Genomic DNA, 13,349 nt, shown 5'->3' on the forward strand with positions numbered 1-13,349 from the left:
CTTGTCAAAAGTAATAAACTTGGCCTCGGTTGTCTAATAGCAAGAGGCTCTATCTAGACGTATAAATTATTTAAAGATTTACTACAAGCAGCTGGTCTTTCAATAGGCAGTCATGTGTTGATAAGCATCCTGAAGATTGTTTTAATTGATTTGTTTATTATAGACTGGGTCAGCACCCAGAAACTTTGTATTGCTATATGAAGTAATAAGAAAAAAAAAACAATAATTAAAATTTTTGGCTTATAAAAATAGATGACCGATTCTCAGACCTACCAAATATGAAATCGTACATAAATGTATCGTACTACAATAATTATGATATTCGATTGCCATCTTGCAACCCTATTTCTGTGGATGGAACAGAATAATATGAAAAATGAGATACAAAAATAGGTGTTGATTGACGGGTGAAAATTTGTAGTTGTATTTTTTAATGCTTAATCACAATAAAATAAAAATATATAATTTTATTCCTCAATTCTAATTTATTTTTATACCAAAATTAAAATCAGAAGTACAGACCATTCAAACTCTAGGTTTATTCTTATATTTTTTCTTATAACAATAAAGGACGAGACGAGCAGGACGTGCAGCTGATAGTAATTGATACGCCCTGCCCATAACAATGCAGTGCCGTTCAGGATACTTGAAAAACTCATAAATTCTTAGCGGCACTACAATTATTGTGCTCGTCACCTTGAGACATAATTTGTTAAGTCTCATTTGCCCAATAATTTCGCTAGCTACGACGCCCTTCATACCGAATCACAATAATGCTTACACATTACTGCTTCACGGCAGAAATAAGCGCCGTTGCGGTACCCATTATCTACCCAGCATCCTGTGCAAAAGAGCCTCCCACTGGTGAAATGATTGTATGTTAGACATTATTTTTTTTAATTATCCTGGTGTTCTTTGTAAGGTCACCAAACCATAGTATTAAGTACTAATGAAAATATTGTCATTGGTCCTTGATATGTATGCAAATTTGCAATGCAAGTATCATGTAGATCACGTACAGTAATTCCGTTAGGTTGGAACACCTGGAACTCGCACATACAGGCGAAGTATATATAATATAGAATGTATTAGCTGACCCGACAGACCTTGTTCTGTACATATAAATAAAATACTGTTTTTTATGAATTTGTCAATAATATTTCATAACATCAAGAATTATTTCATAAAATATGCTCCTTGTTGCTATAATGAAATTGTTTCACAGCAGAACTGTCAAACCGTGCGTCAATAAATTCTCACATAGAATATATTATGTCCATACAAAACAAATACTGGAATTAAAAAATAATAATGGGACCTAAATCTGTCACCAGCTGCTTGTAATAGTATAAAAGTAGATTTATAATTAAGAAATTACAATGAATATTTTGTTGCGTTCTTTTATCATATTTTTTTCATAATCTCTTATTTTTAGTGCCGTTCGAGCGAATATGGGACGCGTCGTGTCCAAGAGTCTGGTCAAAATGGGAAACAAACGGCCAAGAATGGGTGGTGCAGGATCTCGAAGTTGGAGACTTTGAGAACGCTGTCAATATCCTGCTGGAAGAAATGTGCTGCGATGAAGTGTTATGTTCAGTTAGCAGTATGTATTACCACAGAGTAGGAATAGATACTTACGTAGTACTACAAAGGACTCACACATAGTTACGACACGAAAACTTTAGTATCAATTGTACGAACTATATATTCATCTAGGGCTGCTCAGAGACCACATATGATTTAAATAATTGTATCTATAAAACAACGATATGAAATGACTAATGAAAACTATGCCATGTCTATGTGAGTCTTATATTATTATTATATCTGTCTTATTTATTATGTCGGTCTTGCTTTATTATTGATATATCGGTCTTATCTTACTATTATTATTATCGCTCTTACTTTATTATTAGTCGGTCGGTCTTATTTTCTACTCATTATTTATTACAGTCACACACTCACACACACATCTGGCAGAGATGAGTCTGTTAAGCAATACTTCTACATGAGATCACTCTAATCTAGTGTCTTAATATTATGAGTTTTCGTATATTGATTCAAAAAAAAACAAATCAAAAAAGCAGGACGTTTAGCTGATGGTAATTGATATGCCCTGCCCATTACAATGCAGTGGCACTCAGGATTCTTGAAAAAACCAAAAAGTCTAAGCGGCACTACATTTGCGGTCGTTACCTTGAGACATAAGATGTTTTGTAGGATTCGCCCAGTAATTAGCTAACAGCTATAATGCTTACACATTACTGCTTCATGGCAGAATAAGGTACCTTTGTGGTACCCACAATCTAGCCGGCATCCTGTGCACAGGAGCCTCCCATTGGATGCTACGTTGTGCCTGACGAAAGTTTGTTTGTTTTGAAAAAACGATTTTCGAAATAAATATGTAAACGTTAAGCATTTAATTTCAGTTCACCTACAAAATCCAAGTTAATCAAAATCATATAACACTGCTCTCACGTCTCATCCTTTATTTTCATTAAAAAAAATCGTCCATAGCAAATCATTTTTTGATTTGGTCAGATTTACAGGAGGATGCAGAGAGCATGGCTGGGATGAAGAAGTTCTGGGCAGCATGTCTGGCCCAGAGGATGTCGCTGGGGCTCTACACCTGGGTGAACGGTGTGAAGACGCTCGCAGCGCTCAACGTGTGCGTCGCATCAACAGGAGATGATACCGTACCGGAAACTGAGGTGAGAAACGTCTTAAACTAGTTAGACTTATGTTGAGCGAAATATATGTTTCTACGACCAGATCTCTGAACTTGTACACAATTCATAGGATAGGAAGCACTTTATTTCTATTTCCAAACCGAATGTAAAAATGGAACTAAAATTATCAAACGTAATAATGTCTAACATAACCATCGCCCGTGTATGACCATACATCCTCTCTCCTTTATAAGAATTATTTAAGAACATCTAATAACCGTGAAGAATTTGGATGACGAGTCTTTCATTTCGCCGGTCAATCTTGTTGAATAACGACCGCGATATCTCTTACTTTCGGTGGTTCCAACCATAACTAGTTTTTCCAATCTTTCGTCACCACTGCCTATTGTGTGGCCAATTACGAAAGAATTTGGCATAAGCCGGCAACGTATTCTTAATACGTCCGTATGTGAGTATGTCCGCCTTTTGGACAATCGAGTTTATATGCAGAGCTATTTTTTAATTTATATCCAAAGTATTTTTAGTATTTATATCCAAGGTATTTATTATATTTTAATACCTACTCATATAACTAGTCTTGCTATAAATACTGAAAGAAAGAAAAACAAATTCTATTGCAAATAACATTTATTACTTTTATAGTGTCTTGTCACTTTTATATAGTCTAATACATAAATATAAAACAATTTAAAATATTAAGCTTTTTCGGAATGGTCTCCATTGGCTGCACATTGGCGGCCCTTAAACGTTGAGGCCAGTTATCAATAGAAGTAGGTACGCACTCTTTTTCATGGGAAAATTCTTCAATACCGATTGTTTTACGGATTATTTTAGGAACTCCAAATTATCATGGCGTTTAGAGCAAGCCGTACTCTCTAAAACTGACCATAAATCATAATCCAGCGGATTAAGATCGGGATGACAGACAGTCTTCAGCTCTGATGAAGCCCGAAACGTTCGTTTCCAACCAAGACTGCGTAGACCGAGCTTAATGACCCGGCGCCGAGTCTTGCTGGAAGGACCATCTTTGATTATTGAACATGGTGTTGTTCCTTAACAACTTCTCAACGACTTCACTACCATCTCGAGAATGGTATCTTGATACACTTGTGCCGATGTTTTGATACCTTTTTCATATAAGTATGGCTCAGTCACTCCTTTATAGCTAATACCCCACCAAACCATCACTTAAGTAGGATAGTGCCCACGTTGCATGCTGTCGATAAATGCTGCATAAATACGGTAATTTTGTTTGTTAAAATATTGCTCACTTGTAAAAATTTCTCATCCGTAAACAAAAATTTTCTGTGAACTCCCTTTGCGTACAGTAGTTGTTCCGATTTTACCACCAGAAATGACTAGAACGTCTCTTATAGGCAGCAAGTCCTCAGTCATCTTTTTAAATACGCGACATGGTTCTAGGTGCTATCTTCATCACCCAAAATAAAATCTTTTACATTGCATCACAGCGATTCGGTTCTGTTTATCACCCCACTCCATTTTAATATCGTCAAATATTGTACAATGTACTGGCGCCGCGCTAAACGCTGTGTATATCTGTATGCGCCCCATATTGTTAAGCCGTTGCACTATTTAGTAAAACATTTACTTAATATAAAACTGAGAGACAATGATGATATTGATATTATTTTAAAATAATGAAGGGAAAGAGAACAGTCAAAACGTTTGTATCGAAAAATTCCTGCTAATCATCATCAGCCGGAAGACGTCCTCTGCTGGACAAAGGGCTCCCCCAAAGATTTCCACGGCGATCGGTCCTGTGCTGCCCTCATCCAACGTATTCCGGTGTTCAATGAGGGCAATAAAGAGGGTTATGCTCAGAGTTTCCCTGCGAGATCGAATCAGAAATGAGGAGGTCTGTAGGAGAACCAAAGTTACCGACATAGCCCAAAGTGGCAATGGGCAGGGTATATAGTTCGACGAACAGTTGGCCGTTGGGGCAGTAAAGTCCTCGAATGGCGACCACGTACCGGAAGACGAAGTATTGGTAGGCCCCCGACAAGATGGACCGACGATCTAGTCAAGATCCTGCTAATATTTCCCCTCAATTAAGGATTACGCGTATAGACTATTATAAAATGTGACAACTATTATTATTTAATGAGATCCTTGAGTATCATCGTTTATTACGTGCGAAGTATTGGCACGTGCCATCTATTCTATTCATTGTCCAACAATTATTAATTCTACACAAATGTATGGCGGATGTTTAAATTATATTTATGGCGGTATTGTTAATATGTTATTGTTACCCACTCAGAAGTTACTGCTTACATATTTATTAGATAGTAAGCCAAAATATTTTAAACAACGGTCATTTAAACATAAATTTTTTAACCGATTCAAAAAGGAGGAGGTTATCAATTCGATCGGTATTTTTTTTATGTACACCGATTACTCTGAGATTTACGTAGTTCTTCTTTTGTTTGATGCGAAATAGATGCCATTTGGTCCCATAAAAATTTTACATAGTTTGGCCCAGTAGTTATCATTTTATGAACATTCATATGAAAATTTTCGTCTACCAGGTTGCCATAATTGTTTGCTGTAAAAAATAAAAAAAAAACTACGTTTAAAAAAACCGACTTCAAAAACTGAAAAGTATCAAATAACTAAAAATTTAATCTAATACACCTCTTATGCAAACATTTACCTCTTCTTAATATTAATATATTAATAAAATACTATTATTTGTATGTACTACCAATCCAAATGTAATAAAGGTACCTACACTCGTCACGCGTGACTTTGAGTGGGATAGCTTCGTCTAGAACAAAACAACCCAAGCGGCCAGACACGCGTGGCCAGACAATCTAAATAATTACAGTAAGTAAGCTGTTTAAAATATTAAGTTTTATTTTTTTAGGTAGCACATATAAATAATAGTATTTTATTAATATTAAAGGTAAAGGTTTGCTTAAGAGGTGTATTAAATTAATTTTTTAGTTATTTGATACTTTTCAGTTTTTGAAGTCGGTTTTTTTTATTAAGAGAAAAAATGACTAGAAGAGCAGTAGGTACGTTGTAGGTGATACGCCCTGCCTATTACTAAATGTCGCTCAGGATTTTGATTGAACCAAAAATTCTGGGTGAAATTGAAATTCCGCTCGTTACTTCACTTGTCAAAACCTAACATGTAACATTGCCAAGTAATGTCACTAGCTACGGCGCCCTTCAAATAGAAACACAATAGCGCTTGCCCATGACTCCTTCGCGGCAGAAAAAGGTGTATCCTGTGCAAAGATCCCACTTATAAAAAGTATGTAAACTCGTCCTTAACTAGTTTTCAAGTTATGCTCCGTTACATTCAATATTGAATTTAATATTTGCTGCCATAATCATCAGTATGCTGTTTGCCGCGGTCTGGTTCGCACTTTCCCTGGTCTCTCCCTCTCGTATCATCTCTCTCCCTTTCATGACCTTTCTCCCTTTCTTGAGCTTTCAAACGAAAACCGCATTTAAATTCTGTTTCTTTTTTAACCCCAGAAGAACACTTGTTCTTCTCATCCTCCATCATCATCATCATCCATCCATCTCATCGCATCATCGCATCTCCCAAGTGGGAGGCTTCTTTGCACAGGATGCCAGCTAGATTATGGGTACCACAAAGGCACTCTATTTCGTCGTGAAGCAGTAATGTGTAAAATTGTTGTGTTTCGGTCTTTAGGGCACCGTAGCTAACAAAATTACTTAGCAATCGAGGCTTAACATCGTATGTCAACTTCTTTGTTCAACATCTTAACATGTTATGCCACTCATACTTTTTGGCTTCTTCAAGAATCCTGAGCGGTACTGCATTGTAATGGGCTGGACGTATCAATTACCACCAATATCAATTTTTTTATGGAATAGGAGGACAAACGAGCGTACGGGTCACCTGGAGTTAAGTGATCACCGCCGGACATATTCTCTTGCAACACCAGAGGAATCACAAGAGCTTTGCCGGCCCTTATGGAAGGTACCCATGTCGTATCGTAGCGGAAACATCGCACAAGGAAGCTCATTCCACAGCGTTGTAGTTCGAGGAAGAAAGCTCCTTGAAAACCGCACTGTGGAGGACCGCCACACATCCAGATAGTGGGGATAATATCCTAACTTGTGGCGTGTCGTGCGAGGGTGGAATTCGGCGGCAGGAATCAGGTTAAACAGCTCTTCGGAACACTCCCCGTGATAAATGCGCTAGAAGACACACGATGAAGCGTCGTCTCTACGCAACGCCAAGTGATCCAGCCGTTCGCAGAGCACTTGGCCCCTACAATTCGAGCTGCTCTGTGTATTCTTCCTATATTTAAATCTACTATTTAACCGTCATATCGTAAAAAGATTACGTGTCATATCGTAACTTGAAAGTACGTGACCATTGACTTTATTTGCTATTCTTACGAATAATTTATTGCCATCGTCACATGTATCTACTGATTGCCAATTGTACATCCATCAGAGACTATGATTCACTGGGAACCATATACAACTTGATAAATATATGTGATTCATTACACCAAATATAGCGGAGGTACAAACCAACGTACTTATAAATGACCAGAGATTGGAACTTGTTGACACTACGGTCTTCTTGGGTATCACGTTAGATAAAAAGCTCCAGTTGGGTCCACTTATTACTCAACTAGCAGATAGACTCAGCTCCGCTGCATACGCAGTAAGAAAGATTAGAGAGTGTTAGAATGTTACTACCGCTACATTAGTGTACTGCAGTTATTTTTACAGCATCATGACGTACGCTATTTTGTTGTGGGGTCATGCTGCTGTCATTGATATAGTGATTGCTCTGCAAAAGAAAGCTTTTCGTGCTATATCAGCTTGGTTATGGACAATCACTCAAAGATAAATTTCAAGAAATAAATATATTAATTTAACCTGATTCCTGCCGTCGAATTTCACCTTCGCACGACTCGCCACGAGTTAGGATATCATCCTCACCATCTGGATGTGTGGCGGTCCTCCACAGTTCGTTTTTCAAGGAGCTTTCTTCCACGTACTAAAAAGCTGTGGAATGGGCTTCCTTGTGCGGTGTTTCCGGGACGATACGACATGGGTACCTTCAAAAAAGCGCGTACATCTTCCTTAAAGGCCGGCCCGCTCCTGTGATTCCTCTGGTGTTGCAAGAGATTGTGGGCGGCGGTGATCACGTAACAACAGGTGAACCGTACGCTCGTTTGTCCTCCTATTCCATAAAAAAAAAACAATTACGACTGTTCATTGTCAGTACATTTATGAAAATTTAATATACGTTATCCAAATCTTGTGAGTTTTCTTGTGTATTTATTTCGCCAATAGGTATTTGTCTTCAAACAACTCGATACGTGTTTCGCCTCTACACGAGGCGTCCTCAGAAGATGTTGACTCGCCAAACTCGGACGACACTGAATTTATTATTTAAAAAGCCGGAAACCGCTCTTTTATACCCTCATCAAACATAATGCATAATATAACTCTTAACCATTTGAGATTGTTACTCTGTATTGTAATTCATCTGTAGTAAACATGCAATGGCAATCATTTCATTGCCAGCGACATAACCAATTATCAATTAGTATCAAGTAGCGTTCACGTGTATAAAACATGACTCGTATCAGCAAACTCTCGATGCTTCCTAAAGTGAAACCAGCTCCTGCTGAACCCTCTTGCGATCCTCTGGTGTTGCGGAATGACGCTTTATAGGTTATCACTTAACTGTAAGTGGCAAGCTGATATTATCTTTCTAATCTTTTATAGATTAAAGATAAACATTTTCCAAAAAAAGTACCGCCGTCAAAGTTTTATTTTAAAAGAAATATACCTTTGATGATATCTGGCCTTTACCATTCCCATTCAAGGAAAGAAGAATAAAAAAATATACTTACAATCCCGTTGACCATTTTCTAATTCTTGTAGAAATAAATTTAATTTTTTCATTCCCACAACTGTATTGAAAAACGCATTGTCATAATACACGGGTGTGTAGGTTATTGCAAACTACTAAATTTTAAATTAAAATTTAAACAGTTTTTGTTAAATTATCTGAAACAAGAGGAAACACTGAGGCATGACACCAGAGTACTTTATAAAAGTATTTTACCCAATATATTACAATATACAAAAAAAGGTACTCACCATACATGTTTTCTCCATTAACTTTGTGACGTGAAGTTTGGTTCTATTCAAAACACAAACTTACTATTCTAATTAGATCTTTTAAAAAAAATACGCAGTTGACAGTTATTTCACCTTGGCTGTTAACAGTTTTATGAACTATTGTTGTTGATTGTTAAGCATTTGCATTTTTTTGGGATAAACGAACAAGCAACCAACAGAAATTACCTATGTATTTACATGCGGCCATTGAGTATACAAGTAGAAACGTAACTCATTCATTACCCATCATTAATTATATCAGATGGATATGGCCCAGCGTTGGTTTTCAAACCAGCAAACATGCCGAGTTGGGACCATTTTTTTTGAATCGTATATAGCAGAAATGTTTCAGTCATTTTGTTTTTTGCTTGTATATCAATCATAAGTTTATTTTTATTTTATATCTTTTGTATTTGTACATACTACTTAATAGTTGTATTAAACATGGCGTATTTCCTGAACTCCTAAAATACCTATACTATAATTACACCAATAATTAAGTCGGGTCGCATTTCTAACCCGACTAATGATCGTCCTGTTTTGGTGTTGCCAACCGATTAAATTTTTGAAAAAATATTTTTTATCCAAATGCTTCCTTACTTTAACACTCATAAGTTACTTACCTAATTTGACTTTACTAGGAGACGTTCAACTACGGATGCAGGTGTTGGACTAATCAAGAATATCTTTGAAGACTGAGAGAAATCACAGAATGCACTTGTTATCTTCTGTGATTTATCTAAAACGTTTGATTGTATTCACGCTGGTCAGGAAGCTATGTCACTATGGTATAAAGGGATCTACGCTCGATCTTCTGATTTCATATTTAAGTAGCATAATTCAGAAGGACGACGTGAATGGCAAGAGATCTCTTCTCATTGTGGGGGTACCACAAGGGTCTATTCTTAGACCACTGTAGAAAAAAAAAACAAAAAAAAATGGTATAGTTTGCGGAAAACACTTCACTCATATTCAAAGTGAAAAGAAGCCAAGTTATATGACGAAGTAAGCAATGCTCTATCTGACGTCGTGTATTAGTTTAAGTGTAAAGAAGTCAAGTTATATGGCGACATAAGTAATGCTCTATCTGACATCGTGAATTGGTTTAGCGCCAATAACCTATTGTTAAATGGACATAAAACTAAATATATAAAATTTATTGCGCCGAATGTCAAAAATGAAGATGAGAAGCCGAAATCAATACGATCTTTGTGCTGCAGAAGAGGGTTTCTGGCGCTATTTATGACCTAGTTTAAGAGAAAATTTAAAGAAATAAACATTTTTATCGTAAATATTTCATGTGCAAAATGTGCATCGTGGTACACACCATGGCTGGTCGCGGGGAGAGACACAAGATCCTCCCCAATTGCTCAAAGCCAATGGAATTTAGTGTCGCCTTAATAGTTGTTTATCAGACAATACTTGGACAGAAACACTCCCAACGAAATAATTGATACAAACGGATGTATTAAACAATTTGTTACGTAAATAAGTTTTAGGTGTAACCTTTTATTTTACAACTTTATATTTTACAATACTGAAAACAGAATAAACTCGTACAATATTATGACTCAAAGACTTAGAATGATGTATTATATAACATTATTATATAATTAGTCTCGTATGCTTATACAGACGTACAATCACATAACAATATGAGGATAAATAATTTGTAACAGGAATGAATGATAAAGAAAATAACCTTGAATGAAAACAAAATACGTCATAAGGTCGCGTCCTATTTCATGACGTAGCAATATCCGGGATATGATTTGGTCTATAAGTTTAGGTACCCACTTCCAAATATACGTGAACAATGGTAGTGTTTTTATGTAAAAATTAAAATAACAGCTATTTATGGGTTGCATATTAATGTTTTGATGAGAATTCATGATAATTTTTTTGTGTTTCTGATCTTTTGTTCCTGCTAATTTGGACACGTGTGTATGGTTCATGGTCACTTTGTGGATTTTCTTTTAATTTGTTCTCATCCAACTCATAATTATATGTATAAAGATAGCTCATAAAATATATATATATATATTGAAAAAGATTGAATCCAAAGAGTTACAAAGTTACTGAAAAAGCCCCGTTTGCCCTTAAACAATACAGAGATTAGGAAAAAAATCAAATTCAGACTAGTAGAAAACTTTTATATGTTTGTTAAATACTAAACGAATCTATACTTGGTTTCACAGTAATTTATTTATTGGAAAACGCGACTGTAATAAATTGTCCATTTTATTTGGAAACTAATTTGGGGCCTCTATTCCTTTGTTGCCCCGACGTATCTGGGCAAGCGCATCGGTCCCCTACACATGCAACGCTCGCTCACCCGACAGTTATCGTAAGTTCTTCGTATTCTGACGCGATCATAGCGTTACGCACGGTTTCTAAAGCGACATCAAGATGACTGATGTTAGTACGGTCAGAATAATACAAAATATGGCTTTTTATCGTCGGAACCACGTACACAACTACAATAGGTGTTCGTGTTATTTTCCGCAACTTAATGTTTCTGCTAACAGCTCTGATTTCAAAGCCTTTGTGAGTGAGATCTAACGCAAAGAAGACCGTCCGTGCGTTCTTATGCATTACACTTTACCCTGAATGACAAGGCTTCTATGGACTGGCTCCCGCCCCGCGATACGTGTCCTAAGAAGGCGAGAATGCAGAACTGCAGTTAAACGCTGTTTGATATTTAGTTTCTGGGGCATCAGAACATTTATGTGAAATTCGGTCCACGATACACAAAGCATCAGTCTCCAGCACATTTCCAGCGCGTCTATCATCTGCTTTTCAACCTCTCACATTGTCCAAGTTTCGGTAACATACAATCGTATAGACACAACCTTTAAATTTTTTATTTGAGATATATGTAGAGATTACCTCACAATATTTACTTTCTCCGTTTGAGAACATTTAATCGATAGATTCAAATCATATCAGTCGGAAGACGTCCACTGCTGGACAGAGGCCTCCCCAAAAGATCTCCGCGATGATGAGTCCTGCGCCAGCTTCATTCAACGTATTGGATCTTGACCAGATCATCGGTCCATCTTGTGGGGGGCCTACCAACACTTCGTCTTACAGTATATGGTCGCCATTCGAGAATTTTACAGTCCCAAGCCATCTGCCCGTGAACTATGTGCCCTGCCCACTGCCACTTCAGTTTCGCAATCATTTGGGCTATGTCAGTGACTTTAGTTCCTCCTATGGATCTCCTCATTTCTGATTCGATCTCGCAGGCACACTCCGAGCATAGCTCTCTCCATTTAATATAACATAATATAAACTCCTTAATCTAAAACATATTGATAGGTGGTGCACTCATCTGCAAGGCTGATGTGCTTGCTTGCACCAGCGAAGGAATACTGAGTAAAAATTTTCATACAGAGTACAGTAACCTTTTTGCAGATAGAAGGTGCGGCTTGGAAAAACGTGTACATGGCTCTGGACTACATTGAGAAGAAGAAGGATCCTCACGAGCACACAGGACTGGAAACTATGCTGCATGCTTTTGGTCTGCTGGTGAAGAGGCAGTTCCGCGGCTCCAAACTGGGAGAGAAATTATTGAGTGCTAGGTAGAGATTTTATTACAGCATATTAATAATAATACTATTGTATCGATTTTATACTTAAATTGGATATATAAGTTGAATAGCACATATTCAGTTTGGCACAGTAACACGTTTCCTAGTTAGTGGCCTCGATTCTCTTCCTTGACTTTTGAGGGTAGGCGCGCTAGCACAAGCAGGGGACATAATAGATCCTAGGAATTTAGTGCATTTTAATCCCCAAATCATAATAATAATAATAATGAGTTAAATAAACATTATTTTAAAGTTTAACGACATGAGGCAAAACAGATTAAGAAAAACGAAGCAATTTAATCCCTTAAGAGATGAAGTATTGAATTTTCCTCGTGTCACTTACATACACTAAGTATATAGTTTTATACAGATTATTTATAAATTTATGTGGAATAAAAACAACTAAGCCCGTTCACTTAAACCCTAAAGTAAAAGTCAAGTCTCAAAGTTTATTAAAATGGGAGAAATCGAGAGAATTATCGTAAAATCACCATGTGAAAGTTGTCAGAGTCAATACGAGAATAACGGAGTATGTTCCCAGGAGCTGTTAAGTCTGATTTAATTCTCTTGGTTCTAGTCTCGCACAAATAACATTTTCACGCCGACGTCACCCACAGGCTGTGTGGCGTTTAACCACAGAGCGAACTACCCATAGCTGTTTCCGGATAACTACTATATAAAATGTGCACGTAAACCCAGTATCAAAGCCGGGATCTCTTGTCGTTGCTGTGGTAGGTGTTTCAGTCACTTTTCTATACTAAGAATCCCTCTTTTACAATTGATACTCTTGTACAGTTATGGAACCTTCACGGGCGTAGCTATCGCCGTATCCCCGTATCAATTATACGAGGCCCCCGGGCTACGGGGCCTCCGACGTGCGTAAGCAAAAATTAATAAAAACTTTTGCTGCTTG

At 37.1% G+C, this 13,349-nt stretch overlaps 1 protein-coding gene across 1 annotated transcript in view; it reads left to right on the plus strand.

Moving 5' to 3' along the window:
* LOC126979475 (uncharacterized) overlaps positions 1-13,349 on the plus strand; it is a 28,477-nt gene that overhangs the window by 13,627 nt on the left and 1,501 nt on the right. Inside the window, exons 2-4 of the mRNA XM_050828800.1 lie at positions 1,436-1,603; positions 2,542-2,711; positions 12,261-12,427. Of these exons, the coding sequence (XP_050684757.1) occupies positions 1,436-1,603; positions 2,542-2,711; positions 12,261-12,427 (505 nt within the window). The remainder of the gene's footprint in view (positions 1-1,435; positions 1,604-2,541; positions 2,712-12,260; positions 12,428-13,349) is intronic.

The sequence above is a fragment of the Leptidea sinapis genome, chromosome 3, assembly GCF_905404315.1.
Source record: "Leptidea sinapis chromosome 3, ilLepSina1.1, whole genome shotgun sequence".
NCBI classification, from domain to species: domain Eukaryota; kingdom Metazoa; phylum Arthropoda; class Insecta; order Lepidoptera; family Pieridae; genus Leptidea; species Leptidea sinapis.